General features: G+C 40.7%; 1 protein-coding gene across 6 annotated transcripts in view; it reads right to left on the bottom strand.

Moving 5' to 3' along the window:
• prdm11 (PR domain containing 11) overlaps positions 1 to 25,094 on the bottom strand; it is a 153,046-nt gene that overhangs the window by 53,798 nt on the left and 74,154 nt on the right. The window contains exon 9 of one of the 6 annotated variants that reach the window (XM_020511736.2): positions 9,575 to 10,539. The exons of the other annotated variants lie outside the window; for them this stretch is intronic. Within the exon in view, the coding sequence (XP_020367325.1) occupies positions 9,575 to 10,539 (965 nt within the window). The remainder of the gene's footprint in view (positions 1 to 9,574; positions 10,540 to 25,094) is intronic. 6 annotated transcript variants of the gene reach the window in all.

Here is a 25,094-nt window from a genome sequence, read left to right as displayed (position 1 = left end):
TGGAGTGTGGAGTGTGGAGTGTGGAGTGTGGAGTGTGGAGTGTGGAGTGTGGAGTGTGGAGTGTGGAGTGTGGAGTGTGGAGTGTGGAGTGTGGAGTGTGGAGTGTGGAGTGTGGAGTGTGGAGTGTGGAGTGTGGAGTGTGGAGTGTGGAGTGTGGAGTGTGGAGTGTGGAGCTGAAGCCAGTGGAAGAAGGGGCAGGAAGAACAAAATGGTCTGTGATTAGGTGGAGGGCAGAAGAGATTAAATAACAAAAAAAAACTCATTGTGGATAAACCAAAGAGAATAACAATGGAATATAGTAATGAAATAAAAGCTGTGCCCAGATAAGGCATGATCTGCTAACTACTTAACAGCCACCTGTGTGTAATGATGAAGAGACGAAGAAAGAAATCGGCAATAACAAATGGCTGCAAAGAAGGCATTTGCCTTCAAGGTGCTCTTGCTGCTTCCAGCAATGTTGATCTGGCTGCTCTTCCTGTTTCTCATTAGAAGTTAATTGTATAACTGTTTAAGTTGCTCCACTGCTGCTTTGAAGGCTGACAGCTGGCAAATGCAGATCAAAGTGAAAGATAGGTGAAATGATTTCCAAATAGTTGCCTGTAAGACAGTGAAAGGACACGCTAAGAAGCAAGTTGCACAGCACAAATCGTTCACATAGGCAGTGCAGCATCTATGGAGTTCACTGATCAATGGCTCCCCACTGTGCTCTCAACTTTTTGAGCCTAGTGATACAACTCACAGCTCAGTAAACCTATGCATAGGCTGTTAAAGCCAGAATTCTGGGTTAAAGGCTCAACAAGTTGTACATTTAAATATTTAAATGACTGAACTGATAGCTCCACCAGGGTTTGCTGTCTGCTTCAGAAAGCATGACAGTTAAAGATAAAATTCAACATGATCATGTTGGATCTCTGACATGCCATTATTTGTTAGGTTCTCAACTCCTCCATGCATCTAAACGTGTACCATCTTGACTATTAAACTCCTCTCTCTAGTCTTGCTGATTCTCATGATCTTCCACTGGTTCCCCAGCTACTGCATAACCAGTCAACATCATGGTAGACATAAAAACCAAAAGAACTGTGGATGCTGTAAATCAGAAACAAAAACAGAAGTTGCTGGAAAAGCTCAACAGGTCTGGTAGCATCTGTGAAGAAAAATCAGATTTAACGTTTTAGGTTGGGTGACCCTTCCTCGTAACCAGTTCCGAGGAAGGGTTACCAGACCCGAAACATTAACTCTAATTTCTCTTCACAGGTGCTGCCAGGCCTGCTGAGCTTTTCCAGCAACTTCTGTTTTTGATCATGGTAGACATGTCTGTTAGATGTTGAGAGACTATGGATTAAAGGCCGATGCTTGGGTAACCTCAATATTTTGTGCGTACAACATGGCATAGCAGTGACACAGCCTGTCATACTTCAGTAATTAAGCAGGTTTCTGATTACGGAACTAATCTACACTGAACCGTGTAAACACCGGACAATGACCAATGTAAACCAATTTCCCAAGGTACAGAACCCAAATAGAGTGTCAAAGCACCTAACTGGCCTACATCGATTAATGGGTCCTGGTGACATAGTCAATTAGAATACCATTATTTTTCCTGTGGATAATCTCTGCTATAAATTTACTACTAAGTATGCAATGATGACTCCAGTTATATAAAGTGGGAAGACAGACACTTGCCTTAATGGATTCAAAAATTCTTCCACATAAAATAAAATGAACAGAACTTCACTAACATCTTCCCATCATTATTAACAAGCTGTAGTTGTACCTGGCCTACTTGCATCAATCAAAACAACCCTTCACTTGACTCCCCGCACCATTCCCTTGTCCTATGATGCACATCTGTGAAAATCTTAGGGAAGTGCATCTTATTCTAATAAATGCAATTTTTATGAAAAGAAAATGAAATTCCCCAAAAATCTTCAGCTGTTATACTCAGTCTGTGGATGCAGGAATGATTAGCAAAGCTAGGATTTATTGCCTGTCTCTGGTTATCTTGGAAAGCTGATCAATCTTCTTGATTGCTGGAGTCCTAATTAATTTAAATATTTTATGTTGTCATGGAGATTCTCAGCAGGATTCTCCCTGCTACGTATTCTGGCAATGTCAAAGAAAGACAGGAGTCCGTGTCTCAGAGTTGACACCAGCACAAATAGTAGTGGCAAAACCATAAGCCAATCTCACAACAATTCTGGAGTCCTTTCAAAGAGATCACGGCTAATCTGATATTCCTCTATTTTACTTTTCATATTACTTGATTCCCTTGCTGATTAAAAATCTGTCTATCTCAGCCTTGAATATACTTCACGGTCTACCCTTTACAGCCCTCTGTGGTAAAGAATTCCACAGATTTGCAATTCTCTGAGAGGAGAAATTCCTCCTCATCTCTGTTTCAAATGTGCAACCCCCTTAACAACCTTTCCTCAACTACCCTATCAAGTCAATTAAGATTCTTATGTGTTTCAATAAGATCACCTCTCACTCTTCTTTTTTTCCAACAAATACAGGCTCAATCTACACAACATCTCTTCATAATACAGTCCCTCTATACCTGATATCAGCCTAGTGAATTTTCTGTGGACTGCCTCCAATATCAGTACATCTTTCCTTAGATAAGGGATCCAGAACGGTTAGACATTGTCTTATTAAAAAGGTCATTATACGGCACTTGTGCAGCTCCTATGTTACTTCCACTTCACAGACCAACCATGAATGTTTTCCAGGTCCTGCTCTATGTAGGCATGGACAGTTTCAGTGTCTGAAGTGTTACAAAATAATGAGTATCATCACTGAACGTTCTCCATTGCTGACCTTACGATGGAAGGAAGGTCTGAAATAGTTGCACTTAGGTCAATATCTGAGGAATTCCTGTAGCCATGGCTCAGAGCCAATTTGATTAGCCTCCAACAACCATTACCATCTTCCTTTTCACCATCTATAACATCTGTCAGTGGAAAATCTGGCACTTAATTTCTATTTAAATCAATTTTACTACGGCTTCTTGATACCATATGCAGTCAAGTTCTGTCTTGATGCGAAGAACAGCGCTTCTCACCTCACCTGTGCAATTCAGCTCTTTTGTCTGTGTTTGAACCAAAATTGTAAGGAGGTCTGGAGTGGTGTGACCCTTGCAAACTGAGCATTGGCTTACAAAGCAATTGGTGAATAAATGCTGCTTGCTATTAAAGTTGATGACAATTTTAATATGGCTCATGAATAAGCAAAGAGCAGTGTAAATGGCTAGACTGGATTTGCGTTGCTCTTTATAGACAGGACATAGCTGGTCGATTTTCCACCGTGTTGGGTAGACACTCGTGTTGCAGTTTTACTAAAATAACCTGGCTAGGAACACAGCAAATTCTGAATTGCACACCTTCAGCACTACACCCAAAATGTTGTTTGGGCCCACTGCCTTTACTCTATCCAATGCACGCAGCCATTTCTTAGGGACGTTCAGGGCATGGAGAAGACAGCAGGGCAACTGGATTCATTTTAAATTGCTTCACAAAATGAATGTTGTCCAGATGCTCCAAAGGACCTTCTTCTGATTCCATAAAAAAAATTGTTCCATGGCGATCAGATAATTCTAGTGTCGTTGGGAACCAAATGGAGGCAGGTGTGGAGGGTTCGGGCTTCTTATTGTATCCTATTTAGATGTGATAGATCCAACATTGCTGACAGAAGTAAGATAGAGTACAAAATAAGGGGGAAAGTTGTGGAAATTCTGCAAAATTTCCAACGCAGGTTGTGCAGAGAGTGGCCGCTTTAAATTAACACACATGCAGTTGTGCCGGAATCTTTAAACAAATTGCAGAAAACTCCAAACAAAATTTTGGTTCTGAACACAATCTCCTAGTTCCCCTTAGATATAGAGGACTGCAAATATTACACCCCTATGAAAAAAGGAAAAAGTTTTACTTCAATAGTGGTGAAAATGAGAAATTTGCTACAATTAGGTTTCTGTTGCAGCCGTTACCAAAGTCTTAAACTGTATGTGACTGTAACCAGGGTAAATTATCCCTCCTCATTTTTTTTTAAACTGGACAAAGCATAGAATAAAAAAGCAAGGATGTAATGCTGGAACTGTACTAAACACTGGTTAGACTACATTAGGAACTGTGTGTACATTTCTGGTCACGTTACATGAAGTGATGATTGCTCTGGAGGGAGTAGATAGGAGATTTACAAGAACACTTCCAAGACTTGAAAATTGCAGTTACAAGGAAAGTTTTGACAGGCTAAGGTTGTTTTCCTTAAAACAGGGGAGACAGAGAAGTGAATTAATTGAGGTGCTCAAAATTACTAGGGGCCTACACTGAGTAGACACAGAAGGCCTGTTCCTTCTCATGGGGATGTCAATTACCAAGAGGCACAGTTTTAAGATGATTGATAGAAGGATTAAAGGGGTCATAAGACAAACTTCTTTACTCAGAGGCTGGTAGATGTCTAGAATACACTGCCCAGTTTGGTGGTTGAGGTGGAAATTTTCAACTTGCTAACCTGAAGTGCTGTACCTGTAAGGTTTTGTACTTATCAACTGTTCGCCATAAGTGGGAAAGAAAGAGGGAAGCCAGTTTGTAATATGAAAGACTGCCCGTGGGCAGTAAAAATTAGTATTAGAACTTACCACTTGGTGGAAGGGAAGTCCTGAAGTCAGTAGCTGCCGGCCAATCTGATTGAACAGTAGCTCAATCATTCCAGACAACTCCAAAGCTCAGTAGGAGTCACCATCAGGAATGCAGGAAGAAGCTGAAGAGAACCATGGCTACCCTGAAACGAGACTTGTGGGATTTTTGGCCAGGGCAGGATTCTGGAGCTCAGCAAGGGGAAGAGGAGGATGGGGAGCAATGGTAATGTTTTAAATGTCAGGCAGTGATGAATAGGTTCTCGCTTATTGGAGATGGTCACTGCCTGGCATTTGTATGGCTTGAATGTTACTTGCCAGTTATCAGCCCAATCCTGGATCTTGTGTGCAAATGGACATGGACTCCAGCAATTCATGAGGGCAACTCTCCAACACAAAGTGATAAGGGCTTAGATGGGGTAGTATTTATTAGATGAATTCAGGAAGGTTTCCTCAAGCAGTATGTAGACGGTCCTACTCAGGAAGAGGCAAAACTCAACCTACTCTTGAGAAATAGGGCAGGACAGGTGACTGAGGTGACAGTGGGGGAGCACTTTGGAACCAGTGACCATAGTTCTATTAATTTTAACATAGTTATGGTGAAGGACAAAACTGGTCCACAGGTTCAAGCTCTAAATTGGGTCAAGGCGAATTTTGATGGAATTAGATAGGAGATTGTAGGAGATGATTGGCGTAGTTTATTTGTAGGCAAAGAAACCTCTAGCCAGTGGGAGGCCTTTAAAAGTGTGATGGCTAGAGTTCAAGGTCTATATTTCCTGCGAGGATGAAGAGCAAGATTAGCAGGAGCAGGGAATCCTGGATGGCAAGAGATACTGAGGCTTTGACCAGAAAAAAGGAGGCATGGCTCAGGAACAGGAAGCTAGGATCAAGAGAATCCCTGGAGAGGAGTTTCCTGAAGAACAAAATCAGAAGGGCGAAAAAGGGGAACGAGATAGCTTTGGCTGAGAAGATTGGGGTGAATCCAAAGAGATTCTTTAAGTATATTAAAGGTAAAAGAATAACTAGATAGAGAAAAGGACCCCTCAAGGACCAAAGTGGACATGTATGTGTGGAACTGCAGGAGATGGGCGAGATCCTCAATGAACATTTTTCCCCTGTATTTACCATGGACAAAGTCAGTGAAGACTTGGACAAGTTAATGGTGATATCTTGGGACAATCCACATCACAGCAGAGGTAGTGTTGGAAGTATTAGAATGTATGAAGGTGGATAAATCTCCTGGTCCTGATCAGACATATCCAAGAACCCTGCAAGAGGCTAGAGAAGAAATTGCAGTGGCCCTGGCTGATATATTTGCATCATCGTTAGCCATGGGTGAGGTCCTGGAAGATTGGAGGGTAGCCAATGTTGTGCCCTTATTCAAGAAGGGCTACAAAGAAAAACCTGGGAATTATACACCAGTAAGCTTACCACCTGCATTAGGTAAGTAACTTAAGATTCTGAGGGATAAGATTTACATTCATTTAGAAAGATAGGGTTTGATTAGAGGTAGTCAGCACGGCTTCATGCGTGGGAGATCACGCCTCTCAAATCTGTTAGTGTTCTTTGATGAAGTGACCAGGAATGCTGATGAGGACAGGGTAGTAGACGTAGTCCATATGAATTTCAGTAAGGCCTTTGATAAGTTTCACATGGTAGGCTGCTCTGGAAGGTTAGATCGCATGGAATCCAGGGAGAGTTGGCAAATTGGATACACAATTGGCTTGATAACACGAAGCAGAGAATAGTGGAAGGATGCTTGTCGGACTAGAGGCCCTTGACCAGTGGTGTGCCTCAGGGTTGGTGCTGGGCCCTTTGCCATTTGTTATGTATACAAATGATTTGGACGAGAATGTACAAGGCATGATTAGTAAGTTTGCGGATGACACGAAAATATACGGTATCATGGACAGTGAGGAAGGTTATCAGAAATTGCAGCAGGATCTCGATCAGCTGGGGAGGTGGGCCAGGAAGCGGCAAATGGAGTTTAATACAAATAAGTGTGAGGTGTTGCATTTTGGAAAGTCAAATCAAGGTAGGAGTTTCATGGTGAATGGTAGGGCTTTAAGGAGTGTAGTGGAAAGAGGGACCTTGAAGCTCAGGTGCATGGTTCTCTGAAAGTGGAGTCACAGGTAGACAGGCAGTGAAGAAGGCTTTTAGCACACTGGCCTTCATTAGTCAGGGCACTGAGCATAGAAGTTGGTAAGTTACGTTATACTTGTATAGGATGTTGGTGAGGCCGCACATGGAGTATTGTGTTCAGTTTTGGTCACCTTGCTACAGAAAGGATGTTATTAAACTGGAAAAAGTGCAGAAGAAATTTACAAGAATGTTGCCAGGACTCAAGGGACTGAGTTATAGGGAGGTTGGACAGGTTAGGACTTTTTTCTTTAGAGCGTAGGAGACTGAGGGGGTATCTTATAGAAGTGTATAAGAACATGAGAGGCATGGATAGGGGTCTTCTTCCGAGGTTTGGGGAATCAAGGACTAGAGAGCATCAGTTTAAGGTAAGAGGGGAAAGAATACATAGGAACCCGAGGGGATACTTTTTTACTCAGAGGGTGGTACACATATAGAATGAGCTGCCAGCAGAAGTGGTTGAGGTGGGTACGTTAATAACATTTGAGGCATTTGGACGAATACATGGACAGGAAAGAATATGGGCCGAGTGCAGGGAAATGGGGTCAGCGGAGATGGACGTTTTGGTCGCCATGGACCAGTTTGGGCCAAAGGGCCTGTCTCCGTGCTGTAGGACTCTATGACTCTAATTAAGGATGGGCAATATGTTGCTTGACTTGTCTGTAATGCCAATATTCATGAATAGAAATATGATATTTATAGCATACAGCACAGAAGTAAACTTTCAGTCGATCATACCTATGCTAAAATCTCGGCCTGGGTTTTGACTCAAAGTTGGCTTCCAGGTTTGCTACATCTACTACTGGAAAAGGTGTCCCAAATAGCAGAACCTTTGTTCCAGGTTGCAGGATCAAGTTGGGCCTGCAGTCCACAAATGCAGATCGGAGGCAGCTAAAAGTGCTGCCAGGTGCCGAAGGAGACTGTTCAAAAGGCTCACCTTCCATCTCTGGGGTTTCATAAACTTTAGCGCCTTTAGCTCCCATCCCTCAAATCACCTCACATTCCCACCTACCTCCCATGTTCATATATGCAAGCTCATGCCTCCCCACCCAATTGTGATGGCCCCTTTTAGCCTCTATGTCAATTCAGGATTCACTATCCTTTGTCTTTATACCCTTCAAAGCAATACACCCATGAGCAAACCTCAGGAAACATACTGAGATGATATAAAGTTCAAAATATATAGCTCACAAAATAAAAAACAATCCCACTCATGTAAGTGCTTAATTACTTATCAAAACAAATCTGACTCGAGTTCATATCTCCACATCAAAGACAGCTAATCCTTTAATAACTTCTTGGAACTGTCAATCAAATAGAACAGAAAACCCTCTCTCCACCCCAATCTGATGAAAGTAGCAAGTAGAAAACAGGCACACATCTAAAATGCTGTAATGAAAGCACTTAGGGTTAAGCCAGCAAATGGCTATCAAAACTGAAACAGATTTTTCACATCTCACAGGTACAAGGTCTTTTTCTGAGCTGGTCACTTAAATAAATTGACAGCTCGATAGTTCTACTTCTTATATTCCATTCATAAGTATTTATGGCTTTTCTCAAGATTAATTACTCCCACATTGCAGGACAAGGTCTTTGGCCCATGAAAAATTACGTTGTTTACACTCAACTTTGCATAATTCAAGATTCAGTATTCCCACATGTGAAGTTATGTCCTGCCCTGATGAAGGTAGGCACCATTGGAAACAGAGGTAGGACGACAGATCTGGGCCCTGTTTGCCACTTGGAGGTTCCCGGAATCTCCATGACTGCAAAAGCCAGGCCTTTGAAAACCTTATCCAATTAGTTGGACTCCCCTGTTCTTTCCTCACAGTCTTGAACATCTTTCTTTTTCAGATACATCAGCAATTTGCTTTCGATCACTTTTATCAAACTGCCTCCAGCTTTTCAATATTAAATAACGGATGATAATACTTTGCTATATAATAACATTTCTCACATCCCTCCGGTTCTTTTGCTGATGATCTTAAATCTATGTCCTCAGTTACCAACTCTCCTGCAAGTGGAAACAGTTTCACCTCTTGTACTCTATCAACAACTTTATTGAATTTTCCCTTTCCTTTTCCTGCCTTAATGGAAGCAATCTCAGCTTCTCTTGACTTTTCAACTAACCAATGCCCCTCGTAGAATCATAGAACCCCTACAGGGTGGAAGCAGGCCATTCAGTCCATCGAGTCCGCACTGACCTTTCGAAGAGCATCCACCTAAACTCACCCCCCTACTCTATCCCTGTAACCCTGCATTTTCCATGGCTAATCCATCTAGCCTACACTTCCCTGGACAATATGGGCAATTTAGCACGGTCAATCCACCTAACCTGCACACCTTTGGGAGGAAACCGGAGCACCTGGAGGAAACCCGTGCAAAACATGCAAACTATGCAAACTTCACATAATCGCCCGAGGTTGGAACTGAACCCCGGTCCCCGGTGCTGAGAGGCAGCAGTACTAACCACTGAGCTACCATGCCGCTCACCTCTGTCATTATTCTAATAATATCCTCTGCACTCTCTACAAGGCCTTAACATTGCTCACTCTTACCCAAAAGTAAATACACCCCACATCTCAAGTAAATACCTTACACACCATTCATTCATGCAGTTTACCTTCCAAGACTGGAAAGTAGCTTTAATCTGTGGATTCAACCTTTGAAATCATATTTACAGCTCCTGAATCTGCTTCACTTTGGTGTTTTTGGTGAACTAACGGATATAATTTAGCTATTTTTATTTGAATGCAGATAATCAATATAAAGATTAATTTTATATAAAAAGATAAATCTTACCGATGGTTGGCTCTGTCGCATACGTTTACGAGTAGCTACTGCTTTCAGATTGCGACATATATCTTCAAAATTCGAAGGCTGCAACCTATGTTGCAGACGTGGCGGCTCTTGTAGTGAAGGATATTGATACTGTGGAAGCTGATGAAGTGAACGTTGAGGACACGGTGCTGGTTGAGGCAATGGCTGAAGGTCTTCTTGCTGCCATAAAAATGACTTCTGGTCAGGTAGATGCTGCTGGGGCTGTGATATTTGGTGGGGGGATGCCTGCTGCTTCTGTGGTAATTGGTGTGGTGACTGTTGTTGGAGTTGTGGCAATTGATTTGGAGACTGTTGCTGGAGTTGTGGCAATTGATCTGGAGACTGTTGCTGGAGTTGTGACAATTGATCTGGAGACTGCTGCTGGAGTTGTGGCAACTGATGTGGTGACTGCTGATGGAGTTGTGGCAATTGTGGCGATTGTTGCTGCAGGAGAGTTAATTGATGTGGTGACTGTTGCTGGAGTTGTGTCATTTGGTTTGAATTCAGTGGAAGCTGTTGCTGATGTTGGTTGCTATTTTGTGGTACGTCACAGAGCTGCTCTTTGATTGTTTTCTGCTGATATTGGTGATTTGGTCGCTCTGGGTAATATTGTTGGTTATGCTGCTGTTCTGGAATTTCATCACATTGTTCAACCTTAAGCTCAGGTTCTGAACACATTTGTTGTGCCTGTTGAGATTCTGAACCCTGCTGATCCACTGGTTGTTGCTCTTCTGCATGCTGAGTTTGATACTGTTGTTGTGTTGGTGGGTGATGAGAATGATGTTGAGAATAATGGTGTTGAACCTTGTCCTTTAAAGGTTGTTGGTGGTGGTCTGGTACCACAGGTACCAGAGTGCTTCCTTCTTCTCCAACATCTGATTGCAAGAGATATAGTCTGTAGTACTGGACAAGATTTTCCAGAAAGGCAAATGTAGCCACAGAAGGAACTTAAAAAGTAAAACACAAGTTAATCGCATCAAAATCAATGATTATAAGGGAATAATTAATTAAAAACTATTGTCGTACAATGATAAACAAGTCACTGAAAAGTAGACTGCTATATTTCTAAGTATTATTTATTATTTGTGCAGAGTAGACAGTATCTCTTTTGTTGGAACACATAGGCTGTATTTAAAAACAATACTAAACATATTAAAAGAGAGAGAAAAAGGAAAATGCCATGTATGGAAGTGTGAACTTCCTATTACTTTTGGGGGGCAAATATAGTTTCCTCCCTTCCCAAAAACACCCATCAAACTCTTAACCTTGACAAAATATCCTTTACTCTATGTTCACTTGCAGGCTATCTTTCTGGTGCACAATTTCTTCTAGTCATGGGGGGTCAGCCCATCGAAAACCATGTTTCTACTTTGAATCTATTGACAGTACTAAGCACTTCAACCTGGCTTTTCCTCGACAAATAAAAAAAATGCATAATGTATTAATCATCTTAATAAATAGATTAATCCTCTAAGAGTAATGCCCTGCATTTCTTCCAGGCATGAAAAGCACAACTATTAAGCTATCTACAACAGGTAATGTTTACAATACAAAAATAGTAATTTCCATATTAAACTGCATGGCACTAGGAGGTCAAATAATTAGCAAGAAGTAGTACATTCTAGCTGCAGGTGATTTATTTAAGGTTTAGTAAAATTGACTTGGAAATGACATCAAACATTCCTTCTGTTCTCACACATGACAATACTAGATGGCTAATGATAAGCAGATATGACTTGTTTTCAAGAGTTTAAGATTCAGACATTCACAATGCCACTACCAGGTTTATAATCCATATATTGTACTGTGCTTCAATCCTGGTAAAAGGATAAAGCATTCAAGGTACACGACCGTACGGTAATACATACTGCAACAAAATATATAGGGAGATACTTAATGTAGACAATGAGAGTCATGCCAGCTCAACAGACATCCAGAAACCATAACTTCCTCCATTCAAAGGCCCAAGGTATTAAGTGCCTTCAGCCAGGAGCAGATCTTCCACAGAATCAAGACCTCAGAAGCAGAAATCCCGTTCTTGAGAGCTGCAAGTTCATCAAAGATCAGGAGCAGGCACTGCAGGTGAATGCCACAGTGGGAGCCGTAGTAGTTACCAGCAGGGAGTCCTAAGATCAGCAAGGGACTGAATCAGCAAGATTCACATGTGAATGATGATAGGACAGAGTCACTGTTGCAGAGGGTGAGAGACAACAGCTAAAGCACTGAGTGCCCTTTCCAGTGGCAGATTCCACAGTCAGCCACTGTACCACCTTTGAATGAACAAAGTATCTGCCCTCACCTGGAAACCTAATTCTTTCAAGTTTCCCATGTGACAAGTCTCCCACTGCTGTTAGGATGAACGCCAATGGTGGCAGGATGAGACCCTTAAGTATTAACTGCCCTTTAATGGCCTGGATAGGCAGCAAGATGAAACAGCGGCCATGAGACAACCCACCCCCCATTTAATCGGGGCAGAGATAGTAAGACCACAGGGTTCCCACCAACCACCTTCCCACTTGAATACATGGCTCCAAAAAACACTCAAACCTGCCTTTGGAAAGGCATTAAATTCAACCCATGGAGCTAGCATCTAAAAACACGAAATCCCACTCCAGCTACAATGGAGCTTTCTCACAACAAATTAAAAATTTGTTTTCCTGAGAAACTCAATCTGCTCAGACTGACAATCATCTAAGTTAAAGCAATTTAATGAAACACATCACTGTTTAGATAGTATCAGATATAATGAGAGTTTTTGCACTGTTAGACTAATCTCTAAACATTGCCTAAGGATTTGGATGCAAAAATGTTATCTTGTATCCTAGTCAATAACAACCTTGTTTTAAAATTTTCAACTTTGTTTTCAAATCCTTTCATGACCTTAAAATTGCAACTATCTTTAAAATCTCCAAACCCAAAACCATCCAAGGTATCTAGACTCATCTAATTCTAGCATCTTCAGCATCCCCAATTTCCGTTGCTCCACCATTGGTGGCAATGCCTTTAGCGTCCTAAGCCTCAACATCTGAAAATCCCACCTGAAACCTCTCCAACACTCTCCTTCTCTCTCTCACTTTAAGATACTCCTTAAAACCTACCGCTTTGAAACAGCTTTTGGCTGTCTTCTCAATGTGGCTCAGATCTAGTTTTGCTTTATAAGGTGAATGGAAGGTAACTTGGAACATTTCTTTTAATTAAAGGAAATAAATAACTATTGTATATAACATTTGCTTTTGTTGAAAATTGCATTGTTGAGTGAATGGTTTGAGGCAATGCTTTGGATGATATAGCTATGTAGGAGAATTCCACATATAAAATTAAGCTGCCTATTCAGACAGTGGAATAATAGGAGAGGTAGAGGCTTTCCTCCATTAAAAGGCTATTCTTGATATAAGGAGAGTTTTAAATTCTGCCATGGTCAGACCACCATAACAAAAGCACCTACTGACTATCTTGAGGAATAATTCACTACAAAAACATTTCTCTGAAGAAAATAACTTGCATAATATTGTAACCAAAATAACCCACCGAATCACAAACTGTTGCATTATGTTCAGTAACAGGAAGAGGCAGGGACAAAATTTATTTTGCACCCAAACTTGTCACAAATTGAAGAACTGATCATTCTTTGTACCAGTCCATTTACGTCTGCAGATGGAGGAGTGACATTTGCTGGTCAGTGATTTCAGGGGCAAAGTGGGGCAGCGGCAATCTCATGAGATGTCCACAAATATGTCATAAGCATGCTGCTGTCTTGTTATGGATCCAGGAGTTCTAAAAAAATCTACTGGACAACTTTTTGAGTAAATTCTGATGGTTCCTTCGAGGTGACTGGCAGAACTAGACAAAATGCAGAATTGCAAGTTTTGCACATTCGTACTTCAGCTTTATAAGACCCAAATTTGCATATTTAAGGAACCTAATTCCCACTTTAGGCTGGTGCACTGGATATTTTGGATCAATGCGACATTCGCCACAATTCTGTTGTGGTTCAGATACAGCAGGTCACAAATCTAACTTTCCTGTGAGCAATTTTAGTTTTAGTTTTACAGTGAATGTAAGTTGACTTTCCTGAGAGTTTTCCAGACTTTGTGGTAATGAATTTACCATGTGGAAGGAGCTTTTTCCTCATTATTTGCTAATGTCCTGCTTGAATCATTTGAACTAAGTATAATAATAAGAAAATAAGAATGGTAATTAGAGAAGTTTTATTGGGCTCAAAATGTTAACTTGGTTTCTCTTGCCACAGATGCTGACAATCCTGAAGTTTCTCCAGCACGTTCTGTTTTTATTTCAGGTCCCCTGTATTTGTAATATATTGCTTTTATTATAATGGCAACCACTTCTCCTGAAAGGTAACCTGATTTATTTTATAATGCAAAGGGTTAATCAAATGTATAACTGATCAAGACACCTATGCTCGGGTTTTTTTTTTCATATTCCATTGTTTATGAAAGACATCTGGAACATCCTCAATTTAACTCTGAAAAAGAATTTTTTTCATTGCGGACTGATACTGGGCAGCACTTCCGTCTTCAGGCAATCAACCTCAAATTGTTTCAACGGCAGTGATGAGCTTTACTTCAATGAGGTAGAGCTTCACCTGTTCCGTCAGTTAATGTAAGGTTCAATACAAACCTCATTTACACATGTAAACAGGGTTTCTAATGAGCATTAGCCGAAGCTACAATTGGCGAACTGGAGAAACTCCAAGAAGATTCAATTGCTTTAGGCGTTTATGTTAATATTAATTACATATGTGAGTGAAAAACATGAGGTATAGTATTAGCAAAAGCCATTAAGCCAATTGATCATGTTTAATTCACATTATTTACTTTTCCTAACCAATCTGCACCTGCTAATCTTGCATCCTATATTATTGATCCATAGCAGGTTGCCTTCTTTGGTATGACATATTCTGGCACCATCATCTTTCAACGTTTTCTCACGTCTAATCTGAATTTACCTATATTAATGCATCCCCCTCCCCCTTATTGATCACAGCATCTAAAGCAGCCTCTTTACTTTCATGGCTCCAATCACAGTCAGGGTCATAGAATCATACAACACAGAAACAGGCCCTTCAGCACACCACAGCTACCCTGAGCAACAAACACCAAACTACAGTAATTCGATTTACCTGCACTTGGCCCATAGCTTACTATACCTGGACTTTTTAAGTACTCATTCAGATGCTTTTTAAATGTTGCAAGAGTACCTGCCTCCACCACCCTCTCAGGCAGAATCTTCCATACTTTTACCACCCTCTGGGTGAAAACATTTTTTTTCAGATATTCTTTAAACTCACACCCTCTGGTATTAGTCAGGTCTGCCATGGGGAAATGATTCTCATAATCTACTCTGTCAATGCCTCTTATAATTTTATATAATTCAATCAGATCTCACTCCTCAGCCTCCTCTGTTCCTGGGAAAACAAACCTAGCCTATCAGTCTCTGCTCATAACCATGACTTTCCATCCCAGGCAACATCCTGGTGAACCTCCTCTGCACTCTCTCCAGTGTAATCACGGCCTTCTGAAAGTGTGGTGACCAGAACTGCACACAGTATTCCATCTTGGGCCTAAACAATGTTTTATAAAGTCGTAACAAGACTTGCTTGCTCCTATATTCTGTGCCCCAGCTAATGAAGGTTAACCTTCCACTTGCCTTCTTTCCCACACTTGTCCATCTGTGTTGATACTTTCAGACAACTATGGCTCGTACACAAAGGTCCCTTTATCCTCAGTACTCCTTAGGGACCTGCCATTCATTGTGTATATCCTTCTCTTATTAGACCTCCCAGACAGCATCACCTCGCACTTGTCAAGATCTGCCATTGCTCTGCCCAATTCACCAATATCAGACTGTAATTGGAGACCATCATCCTCACTATCAACACCACCAATTTTTGTATCATCTGCAAACTTACTAACTGTACCTTCTGCATCCATATCCAAGACATTAACATACATAACGATCTTCAAGAATCCCAGTGCCAATCCCTCTGGTACACCGCTGGTCACAGACTTGCAATCACAAAATCAACCTTCCACCATCACCCTTTGACTCATGTCTGTAAGCCAATTTTGGATCCAGTTTATCAACTTGTCTTGGATCCCATGGGCTGTTACCTTTTGGGCCAGCCTTCTTTGTGAGACTTTGTCAAAAGCCTTACTGAATTCCATGTAAACAACATCAACTGCACTACCCTCCTCATTGCATTTAGTGACCTTTTCAAAAAAACTCAAAGTAGTCAGACAGAACCTCCCTCTATCAAATCAAAGCTGACTATCCCTGATCAATCCCTGCCTTTCCAACTGTTGATCAATCCTATCCATCTGAACTTTTCCAAATAATTTCCCTACTACTGACGTCAGACTAACTGGTCTGTGATTACCTGGCCCATCCCTGCTGCCCTCTTTGCACAGAGGAGTGCATTAGCTATCCTCTAGTCACCTGGCAGTTCATCTGTGATCAGCGAACTATTAAATATATCCACGAAAGCCCTAACAATCTCCTCCAATGCCTCCCCTAGCAACCTGGGCTACATTTCATCAGGGCCTGGGACTTTATGTACTGTTTTGCCCACTAAAACATCTAATACCTCCTCCTTATTAATCTTAACATGCTGTAGAACCTCACCATCCCAAATGAAATCCCCAACTACAAAGTTTTACTTCTCTGTGAACACAGGTGAGAAGTATCCATCTAAGACCTCACCCATGTCCAATGGCTTCAAGCACAGGATGCCCCTTTTGTCTCTAATAGGTCTCACTCTTCCCCTGGTAATCCTGTTAATCTTAATACAATTATAAAATGCCTTGGGGTTTCCTTGATCCCACCTGCCAAACGTATTTCCTCTTTGCCCTCCTAACTCCCTACACTCTCTATACTTTTGAAGGGACTCCCCTGTTTTTTATGCACTCTACTTGACATATGCTTCCTTCTTTCTCTTTACCAATCTCTCAATAACCCTCAGCATTAAGGGTTCCCTGGACTTGCTGCCCTTGCCCTTCACTCTTAGAAGAACACGCTGTCTCTGAATTCTCACTATCCTACTTTTAAAAAACTCTCACTTTTCAAATCTAGACCAACCTGCAAGTAGCTGCTACCAGTCTATGTTTGCCAGATCCTGTCTACTGATATTGAAACTGGCCTTCTCCAATTTATACAGTTAACTTCTGCACCATCCTTACCCCTTTCCATAATGACTTTGAAACTTACAGTTGTGGTCACTGTCCCCGAAATGCTTGCCAACTGAAACTTCAACCACTTGACTGGCTTCATTCCTTGGATTAGGTCTACATTTGCCCCATCTCTACTCAGACTATTTACATACAGACACAAAAAGCTCTCCTGGATGCACATTAAAACTTCCACCCTGTCTAATCCCTTCACAGCACGGGAACCCTAGTTAATGCTAGCAAAGTTGAAATCCCTGTAACTATGACCCTGTTTCTTTCATATCTTTTTGTGATTTACCTAATATTTGTTCCTCTATCTACCTCTGACTGTTGGGAGGCACATACCCTAATCCTTGCAAAGTAATCAGCCCTTTTTTCATTTCTAAGGTCTGCTTAGATGGCTTCTGTGAAATCACAGCTCAAAAAGTGAGGCAAAGCAAGAAGATTGGCTGATTAGGAACCAACTTTACAGACTGAATGAGTCATGCCAGGAGGGAGACACTGTGACCCACCCTCCTGCCAAATTAGTTTAAAACCTCTCCAAAATGCAAGCAAACCTTTCCAGTTCATGTGCAACCCATCCAGCTTGTACAGGTCCTAGCTACCCCAGAAACTGTCTCAATGATCCAAAAATCTAAAGCTTTCCCTCCTACACCATCCCTTTAGCTATGCATAATCTGGCCTATCTTCCTATTCCTGTAGACAGTAGTGCACGGCACTGGAAGTAATCTGTAGATTACGTTAGTACTCTTCCTTTTTAATCAACTCCCTATCTGAATTCCTGTTGCAGGACCTTACTATTTTTTAAACCCATGTTGTTGGCACCAACATGTACCATGACTGCTGGCTGTTCACCTTCCCGCATCAGAATGACGTGCAGCCGCTCCAAGTCATCTCCTCCCCAGGAAGGCAACATATCATTCGAGAGTCTCATTTGCTGCTATATAACCACCTGCCAGTTTTCGCTTACAATCGAGTCCTCTATCACTAAAGTTCTCCTTTTTCCTCCCCTGCTGCAGAGCTGACCATGGTGTCACAAACTTGGCTGTTGCTGCTTTCCACTGAGAGGCCATCCTCCCCCAACAATATCCAATATCGTATATCTGTTTGAGAGAGAATGGCCACCAGGGACTCCTGCATTACCTGCCGACATTTACAAGTCTTCCTGTTGGTCACCCAACACTTTTCTGCCCGTGTAGCCCTTACTTGTAGTGTAGTCAGTTCACTAAGCATGTTATCCACAATATCTATTATGGATGCTCTACAATGAGTCTATTCTCAACGCCAACCACTCCATGTGGTTTATCAGGAGCTGTAGCTGAATGCACTTCCTGTATATGTAGTCACCATGAACACTGGACATGTTCTTGATTTTCCACATACTGCAGAGGAGGACTGTTCCATGGGATTGAGTTCTCCTGACATTGTGAACCTTATCAACTACAGACAGTAAACTAGCAACCAATTACCCAATCTTATCCACTACTGACCATAGCAGATTTTGCATTTTCTCTCTCTCTCTCTATTCCTAACAAACTACAAACAACTTTAAAAAAGGACTTTACATTTTGTTTTCCTCCAGCTCCTACTCATTCAGTCTCTAAAACTAGTTCCTAAACAGCCAATCCTCTTGCCCTGCCTCACTTTGGCAACAGTGATGTCACCTCAACAGCTCCACTTCCGGGTTCAGTGAAAGATTCTATCTGCTGCACTCCTCTCCTGCTGCTGGTCTAACTGAGCTCAACCTGGGCCCATGCTCCACAAGTTTTTTTTTTCCCAGAAGCTCTGTTGCTGCTGTTCACCCCCAGGTTCACGCCATTCCTCCCCTGCTGCTGCTCCAATTGAGCTTGATCTGGGCCTCTACAAGGCGTTCAACCTCCTCCTTATATCCCTGATCATCAATATCTACCTATCCTTTTTCTTCTGCATCAGTTTTGAGCAAAGTCTCCCCCTAGTCATTTACACTTACAATTTCAAACTGCCTAGCCTATGTCTACCATTCACTATGGAATGTGGAGGTTTTTGATAATGTTAAAATGAAAGAATTGGTGACCACGATTTGAATTTCTGCTCCAGGGTGCTCATGATTGTGTGACAGTGAAAGTCCAAGCAAGGTAATTTTCTCTTATATTTTGCTTATGTCCAGGGCATAAGACTTGTATTAAATGTTTTGGTAACTTCCTGATTTGGAATGGACTGTGGTAGCACTGACAAATATTGTTCCATCAAAACAAAGGGAGCTTTAATTAATTATACTGTGATATCTACAGCCTTTGACATAAAACCAAAATAAGTCAGCATCAAAATGTTCGCCACAATGTTTGCAAAGAAGCTACAGCACCAAAACTTACAAGTGCTCGTTTAAAACAATTGCTACGCGTCAATATCACAGAATCATAGAAACCCTGCAGTGTGGATGCAGGCCATTTGGCCCATCGAGTCCACAGTAAAGCTCTGAAGAGCATCCACCCAGACCCACACCACCTACCCTATCCCTGTAACTCTGCATTTACCATGGCTAACCAACCTAGCCTGCACATCCCCAGACACAATGGGAAATTTAGCATGGTAAATCTACCTAACCTGTACACCTTTGGACTGTATGAGGAAACAGGAGCACCCGAAGGAAACGTACGTGACATGGAGAGAATGTGCAAACTCCACACAGAGAGTCGCTCAAGGGTGGAATCGAACCAGGGCCCTGGCACTGTGAGGCAGTAGTGCTAACAACTGAGCAACTGCGCTGCCCATGCTGCTATAAAATGTCACAAAGCAAACCTAAAAAATACCTAGAAGAAGGTTACAGATCAGGCTATGAAAACAACTCAATCCTGGTGTGAAACTATTACTGAAGACACAAGAAACATAAGTACAATTACAAGTAATGATGAAAATAAGAAGAACCAAGGTACAACATCCAGAGCGAAGTTTTATTTACAACATGCAATAGGGAGGATCATGATGCACACACATTTACTATCTTAGACAGTGGTAGTTTCCGCTTTTAGGACAATCGCCAATTAATTGAATGTGAAGTATAAACAAATATGAAAGAATTGTTACTATAGGTTTTTTGGACTTTGTTTAGACTACCACTAAAAAACACTCACATTTTTCTCAACCTACAGCAGGGCATACCATGCAGTAGGATTTGCAATTGCTTACGAATGGTGATCTGACCACTTGAATAGTTTGTAGCGATCATTAAGAGATGAAGACCTAACTAATACAGAAGAAATATGACGTAATTTTTAGAAAACATCAAAACATTGTTCAATAGTCATCATAAGCTACTAACACTCTTCAAACCTTACTAACATTATTATGATATTACGACGATGTCATGATAATGTTACCTAGCAGCAAAGCATTTGGAAGTGTGTACTGAGAGTAAGAAATGTAAAGATTATCAGTAGGTTTATGATTTTAATTACTGAAATTCATTTCAATACTAGAATAACGTTAAGCTTAATGTTATTTGAGTTATTATCAAACTCCAACAATGTTAAAAAATTATCTGTATGATTGATTTACTGCCACTGAACACTGCAATTCCTGTTAGTGGTTCTACAGGGACATTTAACATAAAAGTACAATTTAAAAGTAAGATGCAAATGTTGTATGGTAAATAAATCCCATCGTCTTTGGAAAGTTATGATACAAATAGGTTTTATTTTCTTATTTTTGAGGTATGGACAGGGAAGAATGGTTCTGTGAAGCATTTGTTTTTATCTGCAGCTTATAAAGCAAATCCTGCCTAACCTAGATCAGCAACTCACTACTACTGAACTTAGGTAACTGCTCATAAATTACCTCATCCAGTAACAGGAATACGGTACTAGCTAGAGACATTTTATTCTTACAGAGCAGAGAAGGACAAGCAGGTTTTAACAATCTGCTTTCAGTACAATTCCCGTCTCCCTTTTGAAACAAAATCAGTATAATTTTTATAATTCAAATAATTTTCATTTGCGATAAATGCAGAGTCCAAAAATGTCACTGACACAAAACCGAGGAAGCATAATAACACATCTAAATGAAGCAAGTTTTATTTTCACTTTTACATAGTCATCAACTTGGAACTAGTGAACCTTAAGACAAATAAAGCTGAAATAACACGAAATGGTGTCTTAATCATTACAAGAGCATTCTCAGTAAGTTTTCTGCTTTACAGTCAGTGTGTCATTTGCTACCTGCATTTACTTGCTCAGTTCTATCAATTTTAATCTGGTATTCAAGACAATGAGCTAGTTTGGCTTATTCATCTTCACTGGCCACTGTGTGTGCAGCAATATTAAACATAGACCATCGAGGTAGGCCATTGGGCCCTTTGAATCTGCTCTGCCACTCAATATGATCATAGCTAATCATCCTACTCAGCACCCTATTCTTGCTTTCTTGCCATATCCTTCAATTTCTCAGTCCTTACAACTATATGTACATGCTTCTTGAAAAGCTTCAATATTTTAGCCTCAACATTTTCCTATGGCAGAGAATTCCACAGGCTCACCACACTCTGGATGAAGAAATTTCTCCTCAAATCAATCTTAAATGGCCTACCCTGTATCCTTAGACTGTGACCCCAGATTCTGATTTCCCCAGTCATCAGGAACATCCTGAATCCACCCTGTTTAATCCTGTTAGAATTTTATAGGTTTCTATGAGATCCCCCCTCATTCTTCCAAACTTGACTGAATTTAGTCCTAACCGATCTAGTCTCTCCCTGCACATTGATTCCTGGGTTGGCAGGACCAGTCTGGTAAATTCTTTCATTCTTTGCATTTCTTTAATATGCAGAACATCCATCCTCTGAGAGAAGACCAAAACTGCAGGTGTGGTCTTAGCAATGTCCTGTACGATTGCAGCAAGACATTCCTGCTCCTGTATTTGAATCCTCTCTCTTTGAAGGCCAACATACAATTTGCCTTCTTCACCACTGCTACACCTACATGCTTACTTTCAGCAACTGGCCCCCTGCCAAAACCCTTTCACAACCTATTGCCATTCAGATAATAATCTGCTTGTTTTTGCTACCAAGGCGGATCCACATTATACTGCATCTGTCATGCATCTGTCCACTTATTAACTTGCCCAAATCACACTGAAGCTTCTCTGCATCATCTTCACAGTTCACTCTCACAACCAGGTTTGTGTCATTTGCAAACTTGGAGATATGACACATTGTTTTGTCATTTAAATTATTAATATACGTTGTGAATAGTTGAGGTCCAAGCAATGATACCTGGGGGACTATGAGTCAGTAAATGAAGCATTTATTCCTTCGCTTTATTTCATGTCTGCCAGCCAGTTCTCTCTCCATTTCAGTGCAGAACACCCAATCCTATGTGCTTTAATTTTGAATGCTAATCTTTTAAATGGGAAATTATTGAAAGCCTTCTGAAAATCCAAGTGAACCACGTCCATTGGCTCCCCCTTATCCACTCTACTAGTTACATCATCAAAAAATTCCAGCAGATTGGTCAAGCATGACTTCTCCTTCCAGGCTGACTCTCTCTGATCTTGCCACTATCTTCCAAATGCTCCGCTATTACATTTTTTACACTGGACTCTAGCATTTTCTCCACGAGGACTGGGATGTATAACTTTTGCCGTTCATCCATACGCTCTTTAAATGTTTGATATTGCCTATCTATTGTTTTCACTTTAAATAACAATCCCTGATTTATCATAGCTAGCTCATGCCTCATAGAATCATAATTTCCTTTATTTAAATTCAAGACTCAAGTCTCAGAAGCAACTAAGTCATGATTTATCTTAATGAAGAATTTCATCTTGCTGTGTTCACTCTTCCCTAAGGGCCAACACACAACTAGACTGTCAATTATTCCAATATCAAGCTAAATGGTTTATAATTCACTGTTTCTCTCTGTCTCCCTTGTTAAAGACTTGCGTTACGTAAGCTTCCCTCTAATCCATATAAACAGTCACAGAGTTATTAGAATTTTGGAAGACGACCACTAGCAATCTGCTATTTCTGGGGGCACTTCCTCAAGTACTCTGGGATGAACCTTATCAGGCCCTGGGGATTCATATGACTTTAATTCCATTAAGTTTCCCCAACACCATTTCTCTACTAATATTAACTTCTTTCGATTCATCCTTCCCGTTAGGCTCTGTGTTCCACCATATTTTTGGGACATGATCAATGTCCTCCTTTGTAAGGACAGAAAAGTATGTATTTAATTGGTTTGTCATCTCTATTCTCTATTATAAATACCCCTGCTTCTAATGTAGGAGCTTTATATTCATCCTTACTAATCTTTTTCTCCTAGCATACCTAAAGAAGCTTTTTCTATCAGTCTGTATGTTTCCTGCAAGCTTTCTCTCATACTCTATTTTCCCCCCTCTTAATTAGTCTCTTTGTCTTCCTTAACTAGGATCTAAACTATACCCAAACCTCGGGTCTGTGTCCTTTTTTGGCCAATCAGGATGCTTCTGTCCTGGATTGAATGCTATCCTTAATTTGTCTCGTTAGCCATGGTTTGACCACTTTTCCCATTTAATTTTTATGCCAGACTGGGATGAATAACTTTTGCAGTTCATCCATGCACTCTTTAAATGTTTGCCATTGTCTATTTAATCATATCCCTTTAAATTAATGATCTGCAATTTATCATAGCTATCTCATGCCTCATACCATCGTAATTTCCTGTATTTAAATTCAGAACCCTAGTCTTAGAACACTCCATCTTAATGAAGACTTCTATCTTATTGCGTTCACTTCACCCTAAAGTCCACACACAACTAGACTGTCAATTATTCCTTCTGTGTGATACAATACCCAGATTGGATGGCCTTTTCTCTAGTTAGCTCCTCAACATACTGAATGAAAACTATCTCGCACACACTCCAAGTACTGCTCAGATCTGTATGGTCAGTGATGTAGAAGTTTGAAGCTCTTCAAGAAGTGACATCCAAAGAGAAGTTGCGGTTTGCAGGGTAGAGGGTCTAGACAAAATGACATTCTGTTTTAGATTTATGCAAAATGCATTCTTCCTCACACTGCTTTATAAAATATAAAGAAAAATGCACTTAGCTTGTACTGCAACTGATATCACTTGGCAAGAGTTCCCTTATGTGCAGAAGTAAAGAATAGCTGATACCGAAAATTATTAAAATCCTCTCATTTAGAAGAAATTTATCTTTGCAACATGTACATTAAGTTCTCTCGTCTAATCCTGCTCTATTCCCATAACAAAATCTTTGTTCGAAATTTCATGCAAGCTGCTATTAGGTATATAACAGAAGTATTGCTAAACTGCCTTCTGGTGTCACCAATCTTAATGGTCTTGCTACTTGATTTAACTCCTCAGTATTTCAACAGAAAAGAAAGCACAGGCACAAGGCAGAATCATACCACATTGTAACATTCGGTCAATTTTGTTTTTGATTAAAATTCTAGGCACTGTAATTTCCACAAAAAATATTGGGATGTGGTCACTAACAGTTCTCAGAGGACCCAAAGCCAGATCAGATATTACATCTGCAATTAAATGAAAATTTAAAAAGAAAAGTTTCCTTGTTTTTACTTCCAGTATTTGGTACTGATTTCTTTTCTGCTCGACTAAAGACTACTTAGTACTGTCACAAAATGCAAAGTGAAAAAATTTTCCATAATTCAGTGAAGTGCACTAGAAAGAAAATTGATACTGTAAGACCACAACTATACATAAATGGTTTCTAAGAAATATTTGAGCACCACCTTTTAACCCTCTCTCCTTTTGGTACAGTACTTTTCCTTTGCTTTTTCTCTTGCCCCAAAGAGACAATTTGATCGTAAACTCAACAAATAGGAAATTGATTTAAACCTGTGATTTCCATAACAAATGTGTCAACACCATAACGTTTCAGGGACTCATTGCTCTGTGATGCCCTACAGTCCAAAAACAATTATATGAATCTCATTTTTGTTCTAGACAAAGCCAAATTAATTTAACAAGAAACCTCATGTAACAAAGAACAAGTTTCACCTGCAAGGACACCAGTGTAATTCCTTAAAGGGAGCAACACGGAATCTGCAAAGAGCAATTTGAGAATCAGGGAAGACTCCGAGTTAGCTCAAGTCATAACTCATACAAAGGGAGTTGGCTGTGTTTGTTGAAGCTCAATCATCTTAATTACAGGACATCATCACAGGAGTTCCTCAGGGTAGTGCCCTAGAACCAGCCATCTTCAGCTGCTTCATCAATTACCTCCCTCCATTAAAAGGTCATTGGTGTGGATGTCCAGATTTGGCTGTGATTCCACAATGTTCAGTGCCATTCACAATTCCTCAGATTGTGAAGCAGCTTGCGTGC

The sequence above is a fragment of the Rhincodon typus genome, chromosome 17 (genome assembly GCF_021869965.1).
Source record: "Rhincodon typus isolate 14 chromosome 17, sRhiTyp1.1, whole genome shotgun sequence".
NCBI classification, from domain to species: Eukaryota; Metazoa; Chordata; class Chondrichthyes; order Orectolobiformes; family Rhincodontidae; genus Rhincodon; species Rhincodon typus.
Note: the sequence above shows the minus strand (reverse complement) of the source record. Positions and strands in the feature narration are given on the sequence as shown.